At 47.6% G+C, this 26,623-nt stretch overlaps 1 protein-coding gene and 1 long non-coding RNA gene across 2 annotated transcripts in view; one reads left to right on the top strand and one right to left on the bottom strand.

Annotated features, from left to right (window-relative positions):
* Positions 1-435: 435 nt before the first annotated feature.
* Positions 436-26,623, top strand: part of LOC137658601 (uncharacterized) — a 39,198-nt gene continuing 13,010 nt past the window's right edge. Inside the window, exon 1 of the long non-coding RNA XR_011047384.1 lies at positions 436-593. This is a non-coding gene — a long non-coding RNA (uncharacterized lncRNA). The remainder of the gene's footprint in view (positions 594-26,623) is intronic.
* LOC137658660 (uncharacterized) lies at positions 15,504-20,811 on the bottom strand. Its single transcript, XM_068393604.1, is given in 5 exon segments — positions 15,504-15,881; positions 15,978-16,092; positions 16,293-17,182; positions 17,346-20,571; positions 20,573-20,811. Coding segments are annotated over 5 exon segments (4,848 nt in total).

Here is a 26,623-nt window from a genome sequence, read left to right as displayed (position 1 = left end):
CAAACTTCTGTTAGGTTGACCATGTTGACAATGTCAGTTCAAGGTCATTTAGTGAGGAAACCACGCAATTTTTTTTTTATAACCACTCGCCCCTTGCTCAACATATCTTGCTATTTTTTTTCTTTCCCAGCATTCAAAGAACCTCCTTTTAATAAAGAATAGGAGAGCTGTAGGACTGCATAATTTGGGAGTAAATGGAGTGTTTGCTCTTATAAACCAATACCAAGATTTTTTTGTAACCACCCTACGGGTTGATTGAATTTGATTCTGTCGGCTTGGTAAAATTTCTAATATGATGATAATGATACTGTAATGATTTGTTGCTTTGGATGAAAGGCCAGGGTAAGTAAATTCTTCATGTGTGACCGGATATTATGTATTAGTGACGATTTTTATTGCTATACCCTGTGATTTATATTTTTTATGCAATTTTCAGGTAACCTTCAGCAGGCTCTATGATGATGAATCAACTTCAGAAAACATTAAGTACCATACTGTGTTAGGTGTGTACTGATGTCTTCAGTTACCCATCACATCAGAAATTAAAGGACTAAAGGACTGGAGAAAATGCTTTGAAAATCAATATGTTAATGGTAAGTGTTGCACAATGTCTTAGTATGTTTGTGATTTAATAGAACACGTTTTAATAGCCATCTCGTAGTTCCTACACATACAAACCTTTTGCTCTTTACTATGGATATATTGTTCCGGTGTAGCTGAAACTAGCCATAAACTTTTTAAGTGAGGTATAACAACCCACTGCTAGTTAACTTGGGTTAGACTAGAAACTCTGGTCACACGCACTCCCATTATGTTACAACCCTTTTGTTTTGGTTCAGGTGAATGAAGATATACTATCTTGCTCTCCCGTAAACCCTAAGAATAGAACTGGATAAACTAGTAATTTTTTCTTATTGAAGGTCCCTCTTGCGGGACCTTTATGATGGTTCTTTATTCCCTTTGATGTGTGTGGAGACAACACTCCTGTACTCAGGCTTCTCCTTGTGGAGTGTCGCGAGTGGCTATCCTCCCAGTGCGAGTGGTATGCTAGGTGGCGGAAGATGAAGTCGAAAAGATATTCTTCTCGGGATTGTCTTCAAGGTCGAAGTATTCCAGACTTCTCTCTGTCACCTTGTCCTCTCCTCACTGGTTGCTCGCTCGGTCTACTCCAAAGGACGAACAAGTAAGAATGATGACAACCCTCAGGGGTGGAGGGTCCCATCGCTTTCCTTGTAGTGAAGTGCCGGTGCCTGCGGCAGAATGGGAGTGTATATTTTACGCTATGAGTCGGCTCTGGCCTAACTTGAGGATTTTGGGATCTCTAAGGAATGGTTTTTCGAGATGCTGAAGCTTGGGCCAATGCGTGGCCTTTACCTCCTAGCCTCTGGATTGATGTTCCTTCCAGGTGGTCTCTTGCCCTTTGCCGAAGTGTCCTCCGCAACTTCTCGCCCACCTGAAGAGTTGCTGGCAAGGTCTCCCCAGCCTGGTTAGGCTTGCATTACCCCAGGGTGTGCATACCTGTTGAACTTGTTCAGTAAGCTAAGCTGTGCTCAATCAGCGTCTTAGCTTATTCAGCACGCTGAGTACCCTGAGCAGGAGAACGGTCTGTTCCTCCACCTTCTGAGGTAGGTCGCCCTTGCCAACGTGAAAGGGCTTCCTCACTTGAGTGGTCTACCCTTAGAGTACCTCGCAAGCGGGCATTAGAGTAGTGTAGTTCCCTCTCCATCTCTTCAGAGGATCCTGATGATGGCAGCCGCCGACTGCCTCGCTATCATCCCCAAGGAAGGCCTGACTCTTTAGAGTCATTGCCTTTGGCTTCTTTCCCTTACATGTTAGACCCTACAGTGGAACCTCTACATACGATTGTCCTAACATAAATTTTCCAACATACGAAGTAAAATTCGACCAAATTTCTGTCTCAACATACGAAGTGTTGCTCCAACATACGAAGTAAACAATACGCATACCCGCAGAATTTTCTCGAAAGCGTCCAGCGTCGTTTGTTGTTGACACCGCTGGATGGCAGCACATCGGAGGGACGCCAGTCGAGCGTCACCTTGATCAGTCCTCTCATCGCGTGCGCATCGTGTGCTTGTCCTCTATTTCCGCTCAGTTTTAACAGTTTTTTTATCTTGCCTTTTCACGTGTTGTTTTCTGTGTTCCGTAATCATGGGTCCTAAAAAGCTTAGTTTCGGTTCAGGAAGTAGTAGCAGTGGTGAGAAAGAGGAAGTCTCTGCTTTCATTAGAATGAAAGCAGGAAATAATAGAAAAGCATGAGCGAGGTGATCTGGCTGAACAATATGGCCGGAATATGTCTACGATCTCAACAATCATAAAACAGAAGTCAGCCATTAAAGCAGTGAAACCTTCGAAGGGGATCACAATTATTTCTAAACGTCGTAGCCCTACTCTGGAAGAGATGGAACGCCTTTTGTTGATCTGGATAAAGGACAAGGAGATTGTTGGTGATTCGGTCACGGAAACGATCATTTGTGAGAAGGCCAGCGCTATCTACAGTGACTTGAAGGCGGCGCGCTCTCGGGGTGACGCGGGGGAGAGTTCAGCCGATCCTACGACGGAGGAATTCAAGACGTCTCGAGGTTGGTTCGAGAAATTTAGGAAACGGACCGGGATTCATTCAGTTGTTCGTCATGGAGAAGCTTCGAGTTCGGACACCAAGGCTGCTAAAGACTTTGTTAAAAAGTTTGAAAGCATCCTGGTGGAGGAAGGTTACGTAGAGCAGCAGGTGTTCAACTGTGATGAAACCGGTCTGTTTTGGAAAAAGATGCCTAGTCGAACGTGCATTACCGCCGAAGAGAAGAAAATGCCTGGACATAAGCCAATGAAGGATCGGTTGACTCTTGCGCTTTGTGCTAACGCCAGCGGGGACTGCAAAATAAAGCCATTATTGGTTTACCATTCCGAAAACCCTAGGGCATTTAAAGCACACAGAATTAATAAAGACCTGCTACATGTTCTATGGCGTTCTAATTCTAAGGCTTGGGTTACTAGGCATATTTGTGTTATGGGTAAACGTAGTTTTCGGCTCTGCTGTCAAGAAGTATCTTCAGGAGAGGAATTTGCCTTTGAAGTGCTTGCTTTGTTTGGACAATGCACCCGCTCACCCCCCCGGACTCGAAGATGATATCATCGATGAATACAAATTCATCAAGGTGTTGTATCTTCCACCGAATACCACCCCTATCCTCCAGCCCATGGACCAGCAAGTCATCTCTAATTTCAAAAAGCTCTACACCAAGCACTTATTTAAGCAGTGCTTTAATGTCACGCAAAGCACCAACTTAACTTTGCGTGAATTTTGGAGGAGCCACTTCAATATCGTGCACTGCTTAAAGATCATTGATCAGGCTTGGAAGGGAGTAACTCGTCGGACCTTGAATTCCGCTTGGAAGAAGCTTTGGCCTGATGCTGTTACTCCCAGAGATTTTGTAGGTTTTGGCCCCGAGAATGAACCTGTGCTTGCCGCCGAGGAAGACGTTGAAGAGATTGTATCCCTTGGCAAGTCCATGGGTATGGAGGTGGATGAAGATGACATCACCGAACTCGTCGATGAGCATTACGAAGAGCTCACCACCGAGGAACTCAAGGAGCTGCAAGCCATGCAGCATGATGAGTTCCAAGCGCAGTTGAGTGAGTCGGAGGAGATCGAGGAGGTAGGCGAAATCTTAGGTACGGCGGAAATAAAACAGATGTTGGCATATCATCAACACGTTGTTGACTTCATCGGCAAGCATCACCCACAGAAACTTCAGGTTTGCCGTGTTGTTGCGCAGTTCGATGATGTTTGCTTAACGCATTTTAGAAAAATCCTCAAAAGCCGTACAAAGCAACTTTCACTCGATAGTTTCTTTAAAAAATCTTTAAAACGGTCTAGTGATCATGATGAAAAGAAAGAAAGTGAAGCAAAGAAAAGGAAGACCGAATCGAATGAAAGTGATGAAAATTTAAAATAAGAAAAGAAAAAATGTAAAAAAAAAATACAAAATTATAAAAATGAAAAAAAAAATAAGCTAAGTTAAAGTTCACGTAGTAGTGTAAGTTATCGTACACGTTATCGTACAAAGTCACCGTCCCTACCTCCTTGCTGATCTTCCGTCTCCTCCTGCGTAGAAGTCCCTACACCTGCGCTGGCCTGTCGCTAAGGTAAAGGGTTACATTACAACCCGTTTTTTATTATTTCATTATGATTCTTTTTTTTGGTTTGTAATATGTATTTATTATACAGGTATTGTATTAATGTATTGTGTAATTATGTGTAGCCATTTATTAAGGATTTATTATGGGTTTTTAGGCTGAGGAACGAATTAAATCAATTACCATGTATTCTTATGGGAATATTTGCTCCAACATACGATAGTTTTAACATACGAAGCAGTTTCTGGAACGAATTAAGATCGTATGCAGAGGTATCACTGTACTTTGTCTGACAGTTCACAGACAAGCCCCCTCAGCCTTGTTCTCTTCCATACGAGTGAGTGACCCCTCCTGGGGAAGTATGCATTGCTACTCGTCAACAACCTGCTGGTTCACTGACAGTTCGTGCCCATTCACAATGCTACAGCTCGTGGACAAAGAAGCCCTAGTTGAGTGGGCGAGTTGTACACTTCGCTGTGCATTTGCTCACAACTCGCTGGTGAGGTGGGTGGGCGATTTGTACACTTCGCTGCGCACTTGCTCACCACTTGCTAGCGAGGTGGGTGGGCAAGTTGTACACTTCGTGGCTCATTTGCTCACCCTGTTGAAGAACCTGGCCTAGCCCGGGCTCCTATGGATATTAGTTCAGGGTCTGGATGAGTTGCAAGATGATGTCACGGACCACTCTGACAGCATGTTGCCCATAGCTGCTAGTCTTGATGTGTCAATGTTAGAGCAGAGAGTTAGACCACTCCTTCATGCAAGCCCTATCCTGCATAAGAAAGATCAGTAATTGGGGTGTCATATTTTCCTCCAGAGGGAAAAAACACAGTCCTGGACTACTACTGCCAGGCTCCCAGGATGGTGAAGGGAGCTAGGATGAAAATCTTCTCCTGGGTAGCTAGAACTTTGAACTTTCTCAGGAGTGGGAACTCGTTGTGCCTACCTCCACGGCATGTACTGTACGATGAGATCCTAGACAATATTGCCTCCCCCTTACATTTAAACCCTGCAATTTTGGCTTAGACTCATACTGTCTCCCGCAATAAGTTTGCAGCACAGCAGTGATGGCTTCTATAGTCGACCGTTTCATCCAGAGAAGGCGTCTTGAGTTGGTTTTGAGACGATTCATCGACATCTCTGCCGTGAACGGGTTTATTACAAACTCCGTTCAAGATGGAGATGGTAGATATAGTAAGACAGACTGTCGAACCAAAGGACTTCACGATGACACTAGATCTTAAAGATGCCTACTTCTAGATCATGATGACACTGGATCTCAAAGATACGTACTCTCAGCTCCCATTCCATCAGTTGAGGAATTACCTAAGATTCATCCTTCACAAGAGAATATACCAGTTCAAGGTGCTTTGCTTTGACCTGTCCACAGGTCCCCCAAGTGTTCATGAGTGTTCACTCTGTTATCAGCCTGGGCCCACGTAGACAGCATTCGTCTGTTGCATTATCTAGACGATTGATCCTAGCAGACTCGATGGAGACCCTTCTCTTACACCAACAGGCTCCTTGCTTTTTGTCACAATCTGGGATCATCGTAAATCATGAGAAGTCCTTCCTGCACCCATCTCAAAATCTGGTATATCTCGGGATGCAAATGGACACCCTATTAGGCAAGGTTTATCAATCCCAAGACAGAATAGTGATGAAGAGGATGTGGTACATCCCTTACTGAAGCGAGACTCGCTACAACCCAACCTGTGGCTGCGCCTGGTAAGGCACCTGACCTCCACTAAAAGTCTGATGGTAATTCTATACAATAGCTTCATCACTTATAATTTAGATTTGTTCCGTAACTGAAATACAAACCACGCTAATTAATATGGGTAATTACTTTCGGTGTAGCTGAAATGACGAGGCATTAGAATTTTAACAAGGGTTTACTACCCCACCGCTAGTTGGGGGGGGGGTTAGCGTGTTAACACCCCCCCCTCACACACACCTGTGCTGAGCTCACTTTGCTCTCGGCTCGGGTGCTAGACGGACATGTCCGCTGTCACCCTCGCCTTCTCTGACAGCCATTACTAATCTTTTGTTTGCTTTTTCTTTAACAGTGTGTTTGTGAAGTTGGCCTCTGCGATGCGCAAGTGTCCCGGTTTACCTGACTGCCCTTGTGGAACTTACAGTATATGTCGGCGGTCGAAACGGATTCGCACACCTTATGTCCTTACTGTAGGGGCCAACGGTGTGATAGTAGTAATAAGTGTGGTGAGTGTAGGGAGTGGTCTACCTCCCAGTGGGAGAGGTTTTCCCGGCGCCAGAAGAAGAAGTCCAGGCGAGATATTTCTCCTTCGAAGATTTCTATTAAAGGAGAAAATCCCAAGGGCTCTTCTTCCGTGCCCCAAACCTCCTCCGAAGCTCCCACTCGATCTGTTTCTTCCGAGAAACTGTCGAGTGGTAGCGTAGGCCGCAGTTCTGTTGACCGATCTCGGGTTTTGGGAGAGGGAGTTGCCTCCCATAGCGAGGCAGCTCCTCCTCCTCCCCCGAGGGAGGATTTAATTTCTAATGTCAATGTAACTAATCATGATTTGTTGCAGCTTTGGGCTTTCTTGGGGCTTGAGGGTTTGCCCTCCAAGGAAGCCTTGTTTGACATGATCAAATTGGGAGCAGCTGTCAAACAATTGCCGACTTTAGCAGAGGTTTATCCTCTGTCTATCGTCTACGTTGTTGTGGCAGAGGCTTCTGATGAGTTGTATCAAACCTCTGCTCCTGATGTTGCTGATGTAGCTGAAGGCTTACTTCCCCCCTCCGAACATCCTTTGAGGGAGGAACCAAATCCAACGGTCTCTCCTGCCGGTGATTCTCCCCCTCGGGGGAGTTCACTAACAGAGACTCCTCTTCGGAGGACTGCTGGTCAGCCTGCTGACCCTACGGCCCCCAGAGGGCGTATAAGGCGTAAAGCCCGCCTTCCTCTTTGCCGTAGAGGACTTCCTCCACCTCACAAGGGTGTTAGGAGGCGCCTCTTCGGCTCGTCATCCCCGCAGTCCGCCGCAGAGGAACCTCGCCGTCGTTCACCGACCCTGCCAGCTACATCCCTGGACCTCTCGCAGATCGTTCGCGATCTCCTTCGGTGGAAGGTCGTCCTTACAAAGGACACGCCGACCTTCCACCCGCCAGACCTGCTGACGTGCCGTCGCCGTTCCTGGCCGCTGATGCGCTGTGGGCACCTACGAACCCTGTTTTTAAACGGGCATCGGTCCCTTCGGGGCACAAGGGACTTTCTCACAATGTGACACAGTACCTTACGCGCCAGGTATCCCCTGCGCGCCATCGTTCACCTGTGCGCCAGCGCCCAATTGCTCGCAAGCGCGCTCCAGCTGCTGATCCTGTTATAGCGCACAAGCGCTCACCTGTGCGCCAGCGCTCTCCTGCCCGCCAGCGCGCCACTGCGCGCCCATGATCTCCTGCGCGCCAGCACTCGCTAGCGCGCCAACGATCTCCTGCGCGCCAATGATCTCCTGCGCGCCAACGATCTCCTGCGCGCCAACGATCTCCTGCGCGCCCACGATCTTCGGATCTGGGCACAAAGGGGAAGGTAATCTCTTCCCCTGCTCGCCAGCGTTCGCCAGCGCGCCATCTTTCACCTACGCGCCATCACGCGGTCTCCATCACGCGCCCTGCGCTCCCTCCTGTTGTTGTTCCTGATGTGCGCCCTCATGCGCGCCTGCGCGCGCCCAACTTTATCGCCCTCATGGGCTCATCGTGATCCTGCGCGCCCGTGCGCGAACAATCCCCTTCGCGTGCGCGAGCGCTTATTCACCTTCCTGCGCGCCCCCTGCTGTCACCAGAATGCGCCATCGATCGTCCACGCGCACCCTCGCCTGCGCGCCATTGCTCGCCCACGCGCCAACGCTCACCTGCGCGCCCTCGCCATCGCCCACACCGGCGCGCGAGGAATCGCCCACGCGCGATTCAGGGAAAATTACATCATGCGACCCCCAGCCGATCCCACGCGCAAGGCTGCAGGACGACGCGCAGCCAGGTTATCTTCAGCCCCCCCCCCAAGCAAGCGCAGAACAGCGCGCTCGCCGGAGGGAGGGAGAACTCCGGATAGGTCCAGGAACTTGCCTCCTTCTTTTCAGGCCGACCCAGCTTTGGTAACTCCTCCTAGGGATCGAACGATCCCCTTCCCTCCAGAGGGAGTATCTGACAGCACCGCTGTCAGTCGGCAGCCCTGGTTTGGGTCCCTTGTCAGAGCGGTCGTACAGGCTTTTAAGCCTGTTCTCTCTGTGCTGGGACACAAATCAGTGGCAGTTTCGACTCCCCTGAAGAGGAAGAGAGGAGTAGCTGACGTGGTGACTTCTCCAAGGGCGAAGTTGACTCCTCGGAAGTCTTTGAGGAAGGCCTCCTCCCCCCCCCAGACTTTCTCTCCCTCCCCTTCGGACAAAGATTTCCCGTCCTCAGGGGAGTCACGTGAGGTGAGGCGTTCCCCCATCGCACCAATGAGGGAAACCGCACCTCGCTCAGAGAAGTCTTCTCGGGTAGGGGTGGAGAAGAGCCTCCCACCATCACTGCTGGAGTCCTGTATCCTTCCAAGAAGGGAGTCAAAGGACTCCAAGCCGATTCCGAAGTCATCCTCATGGATTAGACCAGAGCCAGCCAAGTCCCCCGAGAACGTCCACGAGTCTCCCCAGGAAGAGCCTTTGGGGACAAGAGACTTCGCTGCCAGCCCTTCAGGAGGAGAGCTTCAGGAGTCAGAGCATGCGTTCTGGCAGGTTCTGACCCTTATGAGGAATCTCAATGGGTTCGCGGACCCAGAGATTCCTCCTCGTTAGGGCAAGGACACGGTCTTGGACCGAGTTTTTGGTACTCAAAAACCCTCGAGGGCCAGTGCAGCTTTGCCTTGGTCCCGAGGGGTTAAGAGTGCCAGGGATAAGGTCGAGGGCCAGCTCTCTGAGCTTGCCTCCTCCAGCCGGTTCAGCGCCGGTAACAAACTACTCCCGCCTCCTCGTGTCCATCAAAGGAGGTACTTCGACATCATGGAGGAGACTTGTTTAGCTCTTCCTTTACACCACTCTTTGGAAGAGCTTACCAGGGGAGTCCCTCTAGAGAGACACTCCACCCGGCAAGTGTCTTTCTCGGCTACGGAGATCCTCAGCCATGAGAAGGTGGCGAAGTGTGCCATGCAGGCAACTTCATGGCTGGATATCTGGCTAGGGTCTCTGGGCATCCTGTTACGATCTGAGGACTTGTCCAAGGAGAGTACCAGGAGGGCCATGGAGACCTTTCTACTTTCAGGCACTCGTAGAAAATCATAATGATCATCATCACTGAGTGATACTGCACTGAGAAAAACCAACCTTCAGCACTGATAGGAGTCCGTGAAGAGGGATTACTAGATAGAAGAGAATAGAGGGATCCTGTTCCATGTCTTAACCTTTTAAAGAGAAGAGCTTTTGTAAAAATATTATGATAATGCCGGTGACCAGGATGCTCAAGTATTTGTAGTGATGAACTAAACCTGAAGTACAGTATGTGAAGGAAACAAAATAATTGAAAAATATATTGAATTGTAAACTAAATGGATTATTCCTACTGTTTATTTGATTGCAATCAGGAACCAGATGGGATGTCATTATTCAAGTTGTATGGTTCACTGTGTCATTCCCAGCTTTAGTATGTCTTGTCATTTAAATTCTTTGCGTGTAAAACCAAATAAAAAGTATAATACTAATGTTGACTATACATAGGCCATTTAGAATATTCTCATTTATATTGTTGAAAGAGAAGGGCAATTTTACCATTTTTAGTGTTGCAAGAGGTGTTCTACAAGCTTTAGAAGTTTTTAATTCCAATAACCCTTTAGTTTTAAAGATTTTACAGAGGCTTTTAATTATTGGCCTGAAAGATATAACGGTTCTATTTTGCTGGGTTCCGGCCCACGTTAGTGTGTGTGGAAATGAGGAGGCAGATTCACTGGGAAAGAATGCTTTGTCGAGTTGCTACCAAGGATGTATCCAATTCCTTTACTTAAACCAGATGGCTCAGTCACTCACTGTCCAAAGGAAAAGGCAACCCTATTGGCTGATGTTTTTGACAGTAAACAGAGTAATGAAAAACTTGAACTTCCTCATTCCTGTTTTCCTGAGGCTAAACTAACTAGTTTAGCTTTTTGATCTCGTGAGATTAAAGCTCTGTTGATGGACCTTGATGCTTATGGAAGTGTAGACCCAAATGGTATTTTTCCTTTGTTTTTTATAGAGACAGCAGATTTCTTAGCTCCATAGTTATGTTATTTTGCGCAAGTTAGCAAGGAGAGGAGCTTTTAGCACTTGTTGGAGAATTGGTAATGTTACTCCTCTATGTAAATGTGTTTGTGGTAGCTCAAGTCCCACTGATTACCGCCCAATTTCCATAACTTCCATATTATCTAAAGTTTTTGAACGTCTTCTGGCAAAACATCTTAATAGGTTTGTTGAAGGTAATCATCTACTCCTTAGTTTGCAATTTGGTTTTCGTAAAGGCCTTGGAGCATGTGATGCCCTTCTTACAATCTCCAATGCTGTACAGAAATCCCTTGATTATGGTCAGGAAGTTCATATGATTGGCCTTGATTTTAGTGCTGCCTTTGACCGTGTTAATCATGAGGCCGTTGTTTTCAAACTCAAACAGTTGGGAGTGGGTGGGTCATTTCTTAGCATTATTATTGATTTTTTAAGTAATAGATCTCGGAGTTTTTGTTGATGGGCGCCATAGTGAGTATAGAAATGAGATATCTGGTGTTCCACAGGGTAGTGTTCTTGGCCCATTACTTTTCATACCATATTCACATGACATGTGGTTTGGCCTAGAAAACAAGCTTGTTGCATATGCAGATGATGCTACTCTTTGCATCAATTCCATCCCCTGAATGTAGATCTGGGGTTGGTGAATCCCTTAATAGAGATTTAGCTAGAATTAGTGCATGGTGCAAATTATGGGGTATGAAGTTGAATCCTAACAAAACTCAAAGTATGATTATAAGTAGGTCAAGGACGGTGGCTCCTCAACATCCGGATCTCAGTATTGATAATGTTTCTTTAAATTTGTATGACTCTTAAAATTTTTGGTGTGATTCTTGACAGAAAATTTACTTTTGAGAAACACATTAGGTCTGTGTCTTCTTCAATTGCACAAAAAATTGGCTTATTGAGAAAGTCTTACAAGATTTTCGGTGATCAATCTATTCTAAAGTATTTTAATTCTTTCATTCTACCTTGTTTTGAGTATTGTTCTCCTGTCTGGTGTTCAGCTGCTGTTTCTCATTTTAATTTGTTGGACAGAAACTTACGGTCTATTAAATTTCTTTTGTTCCGTAACCGAAATACAAACCACGCTATTTACAAAGGGTGTTACTTTTAGCGCAGCTGAAATGACGAGCCAATAGTTTTTAACGAGGGTTAATTACCCCCGCGCTAGTTAGCGGGGGATGGGGAAGGGTAGCTTGCTACCCCTCCCCCCTCCACACACCGGTGACTTGCTTCACTTCACTTTTGGCTCGGCGGTGATCAGACGTGTCTGCTCATCGCCTTCGTGACAGCCTTTAATTTTCTTCTTTTTCTTTTCAGCGTGTGTGTTGGTTGGAAGTTGACCTTCAGTTATTTTCTTTACTATGCGTACATGCCCTGGAGTTGCCGGCCGTCCTTGTGGGACTTTCATGTCGGACGTTAATACGGATCCACACACCCTCTGCCCTCAATGTCGGGGCCGACGGTGTGACCAGGATAACATGTGCCGTGAGTGTAGGGAGTGGTCTGCCTCCCTGTGGGAGAGGTTTGGCCGTCGGCGTAAGAAGAAGTCCAAGAGAGACCGTTCTCCTCCGGGGTTAGCCTTGAAGGAGGAAGGTTCTCGGGACTCTTCTTCCGCCGCCCAAACCTCCTCCGAAGCTCCCCCTCGGCCGCCTCCTAAGGAGAGTCGTCCGAGTGGGAGCACAGGCCCTTCATCTGTTAACCTACCTTCGGTGGGGGGAGAGGGCGTCGCCTCCCATAGCAAGGCGGTTCCCCCTCCTCCTCCGGGGGAGGTTATTAATAATGCCTTATCCAGTGATGATCTTTTTACAGATTTGGTCGTCCCTGGGTCTTAAGGGCGTGCCCTCCAGGGTCGCTCTTATTGACCTTGTCTCGTTGGGGGCCGCTGTTAAGCAGTCGCCGGTGGTAGCAGAGGTAGACCCTCTGTCTATTGTCGACGTCGTGGTGACAGAGGCCTCCGACGTGGCTGGGCCTTCCGCCGCAGGTGCTGTTGCTGGTGATGGTGCTCAAGGCTCTCCTCCTCCTTCCGTACATCCTTCGAAGGGGGAAGTGAGTCCTTCGGTCTCGGCTGCTGCTCAGCTTCCTTCTGAGGGAAGTGTTTTGACAGAGACTCCCCTTTGGAGGACCGATGGTCCCGACGATCTCCCCCGAGGCTGCCTCCGCCGTAAGGCTCACCGCCCTCTACGCCACAAGGGCCTCCCTTCCCCTTACAGGGGGACTAAGAGACGCCTTTTTGGGTCTTCATCCTCCGGGGGGGACTCTCCTCGTCAGCCTCAACCTACTGCTCCGCCCTCCTTGAACCTCTCTGCAGACCGCTCACCATCTCCTGCCGGATCTTCGCCTTCTGGAGAACTAGTCACCTGACGGGCAACGGTCCCTTCGGGGCTAAGGGATTCTTCCCTTACGCGAGCAGTGCTAACGCACAAGCGCTCTCCTGCTCGCCAGCGCTCTCCTGCTTGCCAGCGCTCACCTGTTCGCCAGCGATCTCCTGCTCGCCAGCGCTCTCCTGCTCGCCAAGACTCTCCTGCTCGCCAAGACTCTCCTGCTCGCCGACGCTCACCTGCTCGTCGGCTCTCTCCTGATGTTCGCCCCCCTCGCCAGCGCTCTCCTGCTCGTCAGCTCCCTTCCGAGCGTCAGCGCTCATTTGAGGACCATCGCCCTGCGGTCTCTGACCACCCTTTAGTTCCTGCTCACCATCTGCCTGGTTCTGTGGCTACGCAACATCGTGCTGCGCGTGTGTCAGAAACACATGTTCGCCAACGCGCCAGCGATCTTCCCGTTCCTGCTCGTGAACGCGCCGCACCAGCTGTCCTCTCACAGGACACGCGTTGACCTTCTGCTCGCCAGCGATCACCTACACGCCAGCGATTACCTCCTCGCCAGCGTTCACCTGCTTGCCAGCGCGCACAGGCGATCTTAGTATCGCCTATTCAACAGCGACAACGAACGCACCGACGTTCGCCAACGCTCCTGAAGGAACATAGTTCGCCAGCTTCTAGCTCGCCATCGCGCGATCGCCCGCCTGCACATGCCGCTCGCCATCGCTCGCCATTGCACGATCGCCCTCCTGCGCATGCTGCTCGCCATCGCACGACCCTGCACGATCGCCCGCTTACGCATGCTGCTCCCCATCGCACAACCCTGAACGATTGCCCTCCTGCGGATGCTGATCACCATCGCACCCCATCACGCGATCATTTACCTGCGAATGCTGCTCGCCATCGCACAACCCTGAACGATCGCCCGCTTACGCATGCTGCTCCTCATCGCACAACCCTGAACGATCGCCCTCCTGCGGATGCTGATCACCATCGCACCCTATCACGCGATCATTCACCTGCGCATGCTGCTCGCCATCGCTTACCATTACGCGGTCATTCACCTGCGCATGCTGCTCACCATTGCACATCAGTGCGTTGACATACCACATCGCGCTATCGCCAACTTGAGCGACTGCACTCACCAGCTCGTCATTGATCGCCTGTGGATCTACATCGCCAGCGATCTTCCTCACCTACGCGGCAGCATGATCCCTCGCCGTCGCGCCAACGCTTGCGTTCGTCGCCTCGAACACGTGTTCATTTACCTGCCCACCCTCGCGCCCACTCGCCCGCCTGCGCGCCCGCGCGACCGCTCGCCTGTGCGCTTGCTCGCCCGCACTCCCGCGCGACCATTCGCCCTCGCGCGACCATCGTTCGCGGCGAATTCCACAGCCGGTGGTAGCATCAGGGACGCGTGCTCCTAGACGGCACTCGGGATCACCTCCATCCAAGCACAGGTTGGTAGTGCAGGACGAAGACAGGTCAGTACAGCATTCTTCCCCACCTTCTTTTCAGGCAGGTACCGTCGTGTCCACTCCAAAGGATCGCCCGATCCCTTTCTCTATAGCGAGGATTTCGGACTCTGTGTCCTTGGAGCAGCAGACTTGGTTTGGTCCGCTGGCACGGGCGTTAGTGAGGGTTATGAAACCAGCACTCGCCGGCCTGGGTGACAAACCAGTGGCTGTCTCTCCTACGCTGAAGAGAAAGAGAGGAGTGGACTTCGTGGTGACTTCCCCTAGGGCGAAGTTGGTTCCCAAGAGGTCGGTCTCGAAGGTCCCTTCTCCTGCACGAGTACTCTCTCCTTCTCCCGTGGACGAGGCCTTTCCATCCTCAGGTGAGTCCAGTGGGGCGGTAGTCTTCCCCTCGGCACCAGGGGGGGAGACTTCGCTTCAGGCAGGAGAATCGTCTCGTGAGGAAGGGACCCCTCGAACCTCGTTGTTGGGATCGTGTATCCCTCCCAGGAGAGAACCCAAGGATTCCAAGACCGTCCCTAAATCCTCTGCAAGGATTCGTCAGGAACCCACGACTACCCAGGGGAATGTCCACGTGTCACCCCAGGAAGAGATTCCTGGGGCAGGAGACTTAGCTGCCAGCCTGCAGGGAGGAGAACAGCAAGAGTCCGAACATGCCTTCTGGCAGGTCCTAAGCCTGATAAGGACACTTAACAGAATTACGGATCCAGTCATCGCCCCCCGTGAAGGCAAAGACACGATTCTGGATGAAGTGTGTGGGGGATTATTTAAGCCCACATCGTACAGGAAGGTATGGAAAAAGGAGAGCCTTGGGCTAGAAGTAAACACCATGTTTTTCTTAAAACCTCTGATTTTATTAGAACAACTAAACTCTTAAGTAAATATAATGAGATTTACATTAAGCAAAAATAGTTATAAAATTCACACTCATAAATATGATGACTTGTAAATATCAAATACTAGATTAATTGTACTTCAATATACACTTCAAGTAAGAGAAACAGAATTAAATATATAACCAAGAAAACTAACAAAAAAACATTGGAACATGAGTTATAAAAGAAAATGGTAGTGCTATTTCAGACACACTATAAGGAAACTCCTTTCAAGTGAATAAGCAGAAGACACCTTTCTAAAGTCAACATCCTCCCGGCAATAGGGGACGAAGCCACCTATTAAAGAGCACAACTTAGACCTTATCTAAATTATACATGGCAGGAAAATACACAAAAATTAGTACTGTAATGTAGTTTTACAAAATAAACACATTAAGCTTTGCTTGACATGCACAACTGCATGACTTACAGTGACTATTATAAATCTAACTTAGTAGGAGGCTTAATTACTCTACCAGACTTACACTTTGGAAATACATCCTCATCACTAACAGTATGGATAGGCATTTGAGGATTATCACATACATCTCTCTCAAAATCATCACAGGATGCATCAGTAGTATTCAAATCTTCAGATCTACCTACTTCAAGATTATACAATCTTTGAATGGGTCTAGTCATTTCTCCCTTTTTAGTTTTGAGCCTTACACTTCTTACAAGTCCATCTCTACCTTTAAAAACATCTACAATAACCCCAAGAGGCCACTTCAATCTAGGGAGGTTATCCTCCTTTATCAACACAAGGTCACCCATAGACAAATCACATTTTTTATTGAATCCTTTAACAACTTGAGGCTAATTGGTTATATAATTGTTACTCCAAATTTTCCAAAAATGTTCTAGGTTCTGGTTTCTTAAAACTTCTCTTTCATTCAAGTCCCTGGAAGTCACCTTACATGGCTCAACATTTATTAAGGATTTACAATGTGGGGCTCTTCCTAGGATAAAATGTGATGGAGTGAGATAATGAATGGAGTCAAGTTCATCACTTACATAGGTCAATGGTCTGGAATTAATACAGGACTCTATTTCTACTAGTATAGTTTCTAATTCACTCTTACTTAATAGTTCAGATTCAGTGTCTTTCTCAAGGCAAGCTTAACTGACCTAATGAGTCTCTCCTACCAGCCCCCCCACCAGGGAGCACGAGGGGCAATAAAGTTCCATTTGGGAGCCAAGTGGCCATACAGCCTTTGTACTTCATACCTAGCAGCTACAAAAGTCTTTGCATTATCTGAATATATAACACTAGGTAAACTTCTCCTGGCAACAAATCTTCTTATAGCCAATAAGCAGTCAGGCAAGGATAAAGATTCTGTAAGCTCTAGGTGTACGGCTCTTACAACACCACAAGTGAACAACAATACATAAAATTTCTTACTAGGACAATCAGCACAAAAGAGGGGGCCTGCATAATCTAAGCCTGTTACATCAAAGGGTGGAGAAGCCCTTACTCTTTCTTTAGGTAATGGAGCCACAGGCTGACTACAAGGTTTTGAATCATGCCAACGGCAACTTAAACATTCCTTTATTACTGTCTTAGCTAATCTCCTCATTCCTATAATCCAAAAGTTATTTCGTCGGGATGAAATTACGGTATCTACACCTGCATGCTTTAAAAACCTGTGCTGAAATCTGATCAACAGTTTAGCAAATTGACCCTTTGGAATTATAACAGGATGTTTAGTGTCATAGTCCAAGTTAGAAAACTCAAGACGTCCCCTAATTCTTATTAAGCCTTTATCATCTAGAAAGGGGTCAAGATTTCTTAATTTAGACCATTGAGGGATAGCCTTTTTACCCATAAGTACCTTTATTTCTGCAGAAAACACTTCTCTTTGGATGCAGTAAATCAACTTCAACTTAGCAAAATCAATCTCTTCAGTAATGAGAGGGCCTGCCACTTTGTTATTACTATTTCTACAATTTATGATAAATCTTAAGACATAAGCTGTAACTCTTAACACCTTGCTTAATTTACTGTATCGATCTAAATCTATCAAAGGGTTGTCTGGCATGCCTTGTACATTAAGACAGACAGCAGTACTTTCTATGCCTATTTCATCTTTATACTTAACTGGGTTACCTTCCCTTTCCTGGTATTATTGGGATTCTTTTAACATACTAGGCCCATAGAGCCACATAGTACTATCCACAAGCTTGTCAGCCAACAGACCTCGTGTTATCAGGTCAGCTGGATTGTCCTTACTTACACAATGTTGCCAGCAACTTGGAGGTGTTAACTCTGATTTCCTTTACCCGATTAGCTACAAATAGGTCCTTCTTACTAGCATATCTTTGAATCCATGACAGAGCAATGGTAGAATCTGTCCAGCACCTAACTCTAACACAGTTATCTAGGTTAAGGGTATTCTTCACAAAGTTGACTAATCGTGAACACAAAAGACATCCCATGAGTTCTAACCTCGGCAATGTAATTGTCTTTATGGGAGCAACTCTTGACTTAGAGGACACTAATGACACCTTGTATGAGCCGTTCTCCACAGGCGCTCGCAGGTACACACAAGCCCCATAGCCCTTTTCAGAGGCATCACCAAACCCATGTAGCTCCATATGACTAAGCTTCCCCCAGGCCTTTGGTGAAAAATAACATCTATCTATCTGATAATTCTTAAAATGCTCACTACTAAGGAGCCATCTTTGAAACTTTAGCTTCAAATCTGATGGCATTTCTTGATCCCAAGTCAAACCCAGTTTCCAGAGTTCCTGAAAAAGTATCTTGCCATACATAACATATGGACTAATTAACCCTAAAGGGTAAAAAATCTTAGCTATCACACTAAGGATACTTCGCTTAGTAGAGACTACTTCTACAAAGGAATCTGATTTTATGCCATCAAAGGAGAAACTGTCCAGTGAGTTACACCACTTCAGGCCTAATACAGTATTGGGTTCATCAGAATTTATAAAGGGTACCTTGTTGTCACATAACTGAGAAGTAATTAGCAAACTATTTGATACAAGTTTTGTAAGGTCCATACTAGCATCAGCTAAAATGCTACGGGCTTCACAAAATTTATCAGCTGCTTCTACAGCAGAATCCGCACCACTCAACCAATTGTCTGTATACATGTTAGCCTTCAAATCTTGCACTACACTAGTTGGGGGATACTTATCCAAATGATGTTTGATTGTGGCATTTAACAGAAATGGGCTCGCTGTGTTACCAAAGGGTACACGTGTGAATCTCATGTGCTGTATTGTACCATCATCTCTTGGCCACAAAAATCTATGAACATATCTGTCTTTCTCTTGTACACTAATTTGCAAAAAGGCCTTTCTTATATCAGCTGTAACAGCAATGGGCCAACGACGAAAGCGAATGAGCACCTCAACCAAGTCAGGGTTGAGTGATGGGCCTGAGGACAAACAGTCATTCAATGATACACCATTGTAACAAGAGGCAGAGGCATCAAACACAGGTCTTATCTTAGTACTTGAACTACTTAACTTAACTACTGGACGATGAGGCATATAGTACACAGGATTCACACCTGAAATTTCCTCCCTTGGTACCTCTTCTATTATGTGATCAGACTCATAACTATCAAACACTTTTTGATATTCTTTCTTAAGCTCCTTATCGTGTTCTAACTTAACCATTAGCCTACCTAACCTTTTATGGGCTATGACAACATTATTTAAAAGCCTTTCCTTAGCAGAATCATCTTTCCATGGCAGTGCAACCTCATAGCGACCATTCACAAACTTCACAGTACTCTCAAATTCTTTGAAAACTTTGGTTTCACTATAACTTTCAACAAGTTCCCTAGGCTTAACCCCTACAGTTTCCAAATCCCAAAACTTACACAAATCTGAATCTGAAACAGAGGAGATACACAATAATTGTGGTACAGAGTAGGTACAAGAGTCATTGGTTTTATACAGCCTGCCACTCAAGACATAACCAAAGAGAGACTTCATGGCTACGACATGGTTAATTTGGAAGGCATCTACAGGAGAAATCAGTGTCCAGTAGAAATCTAGACCAATCAGTATATCAATCTCAATGGGAGAATCATGGTGGTAATCATCAGCTAATACAACATGAGAGAAAGAGTTAAGCACTGAATCTGGTACAATAGGCCTAACCAAGGGTTGACATATTCTGGGAATCTCCGCAGCAATAATACGTACCACCTTCTTGTCAGAGTCCCACAACTTTAACTCGTAAACATTTCTGTGTTCATTTTTTCCACTACTATGACCACCAAAACTAGAGTATGGCATAGGTGCACTAGTGATCCATTGTGGTTTACACTTCTTCACAAATTTGCTACTAATATAAGACCTGTCTGCACCATTATCAAACATTACCTGAGCAGTGACAACAGTACCATCACTACCACTCGCCTGAACTTTGGCAGTTTGTAAAATGGCACAGTTACCACCTTGCCCTGTTAGAAGTGCCACATCGCCAGGCTTGTCACTGCCAATAGCACCTTCCTTTGCTTCACTTTCCTCCTTCTTAAGGTTCATTTCCAGCCTAACGCCACACATTAAGGTAGAATGGGCACCGTTACACGTTGTACACCTTGTACGAGCTTTACAGTCTCTTGACATGTGTCCACTCTTCAAACACTTGAAACATAGGCCTAAACTTCTTATTTTTTCACCTCGCTCCTTTCCACTCAATTCTAGCACACCATAACAGTTTTCCGATTTGTGCTTCTTGGCACAGAAACTGCACATTGTGTTTTCTTGCTTGGACGAAGCATGAAGGGCTGCGGCTGAATACACCTTGTCTTTAGAACTCTTATTTTCAATTTTCTTTACTTCACTACTACTCTTTCCCTTAAAGGCTTCAGACCTTTCTAATCTTGAAATTTCCTTGTCTAAGAATGTCAATAACCAATCTAAATCACTCTCATGTCCATCACCATACCTGGCCCACTCTAGCCGCAGTTCACTTGGCAAACGGGAGAGGATGATAGGTGTAAGAAACACTTCACATTGTTTTCCTGTGATGCCTAGTGCCTCCAAACTGCGGATGTGAATTAGAATGTCATCTCGTAATTTCCAGAGCTGTGCCACACCCTTGGGTCCGCTGACATTAATGTTGACCTCACCATTTAACAATGCCTGGACATGAGCAAAAATAATCCTTTCTGGCTTGTAGTAGCGTTCCTTCAGTAGTTTGCAGGCAACCTGGTAATTAGCACTGGTATGAGCTAGTCCCTTCACTACATTCCTGGCATCTCCCTCCAGCAAAGACAGCAAATAAGTGAACTTACTGATCACTGGAAGGTCTGTTGCATCGATGTGGGAATTATTTTGATCCCAGAAGGACTGCCATTGGGTCACTTCACCACTAAACTTCGGTAGCTCCAGCTTGGGTAACTTGACATTGGTGATATCTGACTCTCGAGATGAAGACTGTCCACTTATACTGCCAGCTTTAGAACCAGGACACGCTGCTGCTGCTAACTTCCTTATCTGGTCTTCAGCTTGTATCCTAGGCTGCACACATTGTTCTAAACTCATGGGCTTCATCCAAAAGTTGTTCTAGTTCTTCTTCAGCTACCTCAATTTCTATTGCTTCTTGGACTTCATCCAACTTAGCTAGTCTCTGGTTGTATTCCTTGATAGCATACTTAAATTGACTAATAGTTGTGGTGGAAGACTTCAAAAGGTCACTCAGTGCCTTGGAAGCTCTTGTCACCCACCCTCTACACGTAGTCCTAGTCTTCTTTAACTTCTCCATTATCTTCACTGCACAACTTACTTATTTTCTTAGAGGGAGTGTTCCCGGGTCTGGGCACCAAAATGTGGGGGATTATTTAAGCCCACATCGTACAGGAAGGTATGGAAAAAGGAGAGCCTTGGGCTAGAAGTAAACACCATGTTTTTCTTAAAACCTATGATTTTATTAGAACAACTAAACTCTTAAGTAAATATAATGAGATTTACATTAAGCAAAAATAGTTATAAAATTCACACATAAATATGATGACTTGTAAATATCAAATACTAAATTAATTGTACTTCAATATACACTTCAAGTAAGAGAAACAGAATTAAATATATAACCAAGAAAACTAACAAAAAAACATTGGAACATGAGTTATAAAAGAAAATGGTAGTGCTATTTCAGACACACTATAAGGAAACTCCTTTCAAGTGAATAAGCAGAAGACACCTTTCTAAAGTCAACAAAGTGTTTGACGTTCGGAAGGCCCCTAAGACCAGTGCAGCTCTGCCCTGGTCTTGGGGGCTGAAGAGTGCCAGAGCTAGGGCCAACGCTCAGCTCGCACTTCTTGCCTCCTCCAGTCGTTCCACTGCCGGGAACAAGCTTATCCCTCCTCCTCGCCTTCAGCAGAGGAGGTATTTCGAGATCCTGGGTGAGCACAACCTCGCTCTTCCTCTCCATCACTCTGTGGAGGAGCTGGCGAAGGGAGTTCCCCTGGAGAAACACTCTGCCCGGCAGGTGTCGTTCTCGGCGGCGGAGATCCTTAACCACGAGAAGGTCGCTAAGTGTACCCTGCAGGCCACTTCGTGGCTGGACTTCTGGCTAGGATCTCTGGGCATCCTATTGCGATCGGAGGACTTGTCCAAGGAGACCAATAGGAAGGCCCTAGAGACCTTCTTGCTCTCGGGCACCCGCTCCATCGAGTTTTTGGCGCACCAGGTTACCACCCTGTGGGCCAACTCGGTGTTGAAGCGTCGCGATGCTGTGTCCGAGAGATTCCATCCGAAGGTCCCCGCCGTAGATGTGTGTAGGCTCCGACATGCTTCCCTTCTGGGTGAGAGCCTGTTTGAGCCTCAAGACTTGGAGCGAACGGCTGAGAGGTGGAGGAAATCCAGCACGGACTCCCTCCTCCACAGGGCCCTTACAACTCGGCCCTATAAGCCTCCAACCCCGCCACAACAGCAGCAACAGCCTCGTAAGGCTCCCAAACAGGCACCGGCAGCTAAGAAAGTGGTGTCTAAGCCCCAGCCCTTTCCAGCCAAGGTCAAGAGGGGCGGTAAGTCCTCCAGGGGAGGCAAGACTCCTAGGGGTGGCGGCCGCGGCCGCAAGCCCTAGGGGTGGCAGTCCCCCTGCGTGTCCACCTGTGGGGGGATGCCTTCAGCGTTGCGTCCGCAGGTGGCAGCAACACGGGGCCGATGCTTGGACGGTCTCAGTGATCGGCCAAGGTTATCGCGTCCCGTTCACGTCATCTCAACCTCCCCTGACAGCGAATCCAGTGTCGTTGAGCTCCTATGCCATGGGATCGGCAAAGGGGCTGGCCCTTCAGGCCGAAGTCGAGACCATGTTCGAGAAGGGTGCTCTCCAGGAGGTCGTGGACGGCTCTCCAGGCTTCTTCAGTCGACTTTCTTGTAAAGAAGGCTACTGGAGGCTGGAGACCCGTCATCGATCTCTCAGCTCTGAACAGGTTTGTCAAACAAACCCGGTTCAGCATGGAGACAGCAAACACGGTCAGACTTGCGGTGAGACCAAAAGACTTCATGTGTACACTGGATCTAAAGGACGCGTACTTCCAGATCCCAATCCATCCGTCTTCCAGGAAGTACCTGAGATTCTGCCTAGACAACAAGATCTACCAGTTCAAGGTACTGTGTTTCGGTCTCTCCACAGCTCCTCAGGTGTTCACCCTGATTTCATCTTGGGCGCACAGGAACGGCATTCGTCTCCTTCGTTACCTAGACGATTGGCTGATCCTAGCAGACTCGGAGTCGACCCTTCTTCGGCACCGAGACAGGCTTCTGGATCTTTGCCAGGATCTGGGGATCGTGGTAAACCTCGAAGTCCTCTCTGCAGCCGTCCCAACGACTGGTTTATCTAGGCATGCTAATAGACACCAATCTCCACAAAGCCTTTCCATCAGACGACCGGATAGCAAGGCTGAGGAGGGTGGCGGAGCCTTTCCTCAGGCGAAAAGAACTCCCCGCCCAATCGTGGTTGCGTCTCTTAGGCCACCTATCCTCCCTGGCCCATCTGGTTCCAAACAGCCGCCTCAGGATGAGATCCCTTCAATGGCGGCTCAAGTCCAGGTGGAATCAAGGATCCGATTCCCCGGACATTCTGATCCCAATGGGGTCTCTAGAACAGACGGACTTGCGGTGGTGGCTGGCCGACGAGAACCTGCGGAAGGGAGTGAGTCTTCTCGTCCTCCCCCCGGAATTGACTCTGTTTTCGGACGCGTCAAAAGAAGGGTGGGGGGCGCACGTTCTGAACCAGAGGGCCTCAGGCCTTTGGTCAGAATCAGAAAAGTGCCTACACATCAACCTGCTAGAATTGAAGGCCGTCTTTCTGGCTCTTCAGCAGTTCCAACGGTCCCTGGCGGGTCACTCCGTGGTGGTGATGAGCGACAACACCACGGTAGTGGCTTATATCAACAAGAAGGGAGGCACTTTTTCGCAACAGCTATCCCATCTTGCAGTAGAGACTCTGAGGTGGACCGAAACCCACTCGATAACACTATCAGCTCGCTTCATTCCTGGCAAGAGGAATGTGCTCGCCGACAGTCTGAGCAGGGCTTCGCAGATAGTGAGTACCGAGTGGTCTTTGGATCCTCAGATAGCCAACAAAGTCCTGACTTTGTGGGGTTCCCCGACGGTGGACTTGTTCGCGACAGCCTTGAACTTCAAGCTGCCCCTGTACTGCTCACCAGTCCCGGACCCCAAGGCACTCTGGCAAGATGCTTTCCAGCAACGGTGGGACAACATCGACGTGTACGCCTTCCCACCATTCTGTCTGATGAGAAGGGTGCTCAACAGGACCAGACTATCGGTCAACTGTTCCATGACTCTAGTAGCTCCGCTATGGCATCACGCGGAATGGTTTCCGGACCTTCTGCAACTCCTGACGGAACTCCCAAGGGAGCTTCCTCCACGACACGAGCTTCTCAGACAACCCCACTCCGGTGTCCCTCACAGGGCCGTAGCCTCGCTTCGGCTTCACGCCTGGAGACTATCCAGCGTCTCCTCGCGGAGAGAGGCTTTTCGCAACAGGTTGCGGAGAGAATGTCTCGGCACCTGGGAAGGTCCTCTGAGGGAGTCTACCAAGCGAAGTGGAGAGAGTTTTGTGGTTGGTGTCGTGGAAGGGGTATCTCTCCACTCGATGCCACTATTCCAGCAATAGCGGACTTCCTCGTGTATCTGCGAGAAGAAATGCGCCTTTCTGTCTCGGCGGTGAAAGGCTATCGCTCAGCCTTAAGCTTTGTCTTCAGATTGAAGGGCGTGGATATTTCTTCGTCGCTAGAACTCTCTTTACTCATACGTAGCTATGAGCTTACCTGCCCCCAGTCGGAAGTGAGACCCCCTCCTTGGAACGTGGTTCGAGTCCTCAGGTCTCTCAAGAGACCTCCCTTCGAGCCATTACGCCAGGCCTCCGATCGCCACCTGTCTTGGAAGACGGCTTTCCTACTCGCCTTGGCCTCGGCCAAGCGAGTTACAGTAGTGAACTTCATGGTCTCTCGTACGACATCGCCCATTCAAGGGGATGGGGGGAGGTAACGTTCAGGTTCGTCCCTGAGTTTGTGGCCAAGACTCAGAATCCTGGAGTGCCGGATCCTCGGTTTGACTCTTTCAGGATCGCGAGTCTCCGTTCTGTAACAAACGACCCAGACCAGCTGCTACTATGCCCAGTGAGGTGTCTGAGGTACTACTTGAAGAGAACGGCTGCAGTCCGTCCTGATGTGCGAGCTTTGTTGTGAGCACAGGCAGGACAAAGAGGAGGGTCACCAGGAACACCATCTCTGCTTGGATTCGAAGGGTTATCCACCATGCCCTGAATCCTGACCCTCCTCCGTCACGTCGCCCTCGGGCCCACGATGTCAGGGGTATTGCTACATCCCTGGCCTTCAAGAGAAACTTCTCTGTGACGCAGGTACTTCAAGCTGGGGTCTGGAAGCGTCAAACGACCTTCACAGCCCACTACCTGCAAGACGTGACCCACAGGAGCCTCGATACGTTCTCTATCGGCCCTGTGGTGGCTGCACAACAGCTGGTCTAACCTCAGGCACCTTTTTGGACAAGTAGCAGTAGGTTGAGGGCGTTGTTACCCGGTCTTAGTCTGCGTGAATGAAAGAGTATGTCTGACCCTTACTTCTTTCTTCATTCTCCCCTCTCTTGGGGAAGCGGCATCCTGGTCCTCGCATAGCTGACCTCGACCTCTGCAGGTAACCCATGCTTCTTTGTGCTCCTAGTATTAAGCTTAATACTGTTGCGTCTCCCATACCCTGACGAGGTGGTATGGGGAACGTCCTATCCTAGAATTCCTATCTGAAGGTCTCAAGGTCAACTTCATAGGACGAGTCACACTCTCCTCCTCACACTGCTTATGTAGGCCACTCGTTCCTAGCGATGCTAGGAACCTGTGAGGTACAGGGGCTCCCTCTCTCTAGTGCTGCTCACTGAGGGATCGAGCCCCCGGGCAAGCCGAAGTCAGTAAGGCTGGGGACTTTCCACCCTTCCTAAGGGGTAAGTCACCCTTTGTAAATAGCGTGGTTTGTATTTCGGTTACGGAACAAATGACAAATTCGAAGATAATTTGTATTTTTCCTAACCATACAAACCTTAGCTATTTACACATATGTGCCCGCCATCCCTGACCCCCAAGTCAAGTCCTACCTCTAAGTGAAGTGAAGCAAGTCACCGGTGTGTGGAGGGGGGAGGGGTAGCAAGCTACCCTTCCCCACCCCCCGCTAACTAGCGCGGGGGTAATTAACCCTCGTTAAAAACTATTGGCTCGTCATTTCAGCTGCGCTAAAAGTAATACCCTTTGTAAATAGCTAAGGTTTGTATGGTTAGGAAAAATACAAATTATCTTCGAATTTGTCATATTCCTGATCTAGATATTAATCTTTGGCACCGTCGTTCAATTAGTTCATTATGCATGTAGCATAAAATTTTTCATAACTCTAACCATCCTTTACATTCAGATCTCCCTGGACAATTATTTCCTGTTTGTAATACTAGGCAGGCAGTTAATTCTAATAGCCAGGCCTTTTCCATCATGAGGCTCAATACTACACAGTATTCTAGAAGTTTTATTCCTGCTGTTACCAAGTTGTGGAATGATCTTCCTAATCGGGTAGTTGAATCAGTAGAACTTCAAAAGTTCAAAGTTGGAGCAAATGTTTTTATGTTGACCAGGCTGACATGAGTCTTTTTATAGTTTATATACGACATATCTGTTTTTGACGTTAATACAGTAGTTTATATAGGACATATTTGTTTTGACGCTGTTACTGTTTTTAGAATGATATATTGTTAGTTTATTCTCATCAATTATTTATTTCCTTATTTCCTTTCCTCACTGGGATATTTTTCCCTATTGGAGCCCTTGGGCGTATAGCTTCTTGCTTTTCCAACTAGGGTTGTAGCTTGGCTAGTAATAATAATAATAACAATAATAATAATAATTTTTTACTTACAGTTAAGAATTTTATAACTGCGTTGGGATAGTTTAGTTGAGAATAATTTGAGAGAATTAAGTAATGTTATATCACCTTGAAGGTATAGTGGGATGCCCTGAAAGTGGGAGACTACTCTTTGTTGTCCCCGCGTTGGTC

Source organism: Palaemon carinicauda, chromosome 19 (assembly GCF_036898095.1).
Source record: "Palaemon carinicauda isolate YSFRI2023 chromosome 19, ASM3689809v2, whole genome shotgun sequence".
Lineage (NCBI taxonomy): Eukaryota > Metazoa > Arthropoda > Malacostraca > Decapoda > Palaemonidae > Palaemon > Palaemon carinicauda.
The sequence above is the reverse complement of the archived record's forward strand: the minus strand, read 5'-3'. Positions and strand labels throughout refer to the sequence as shown.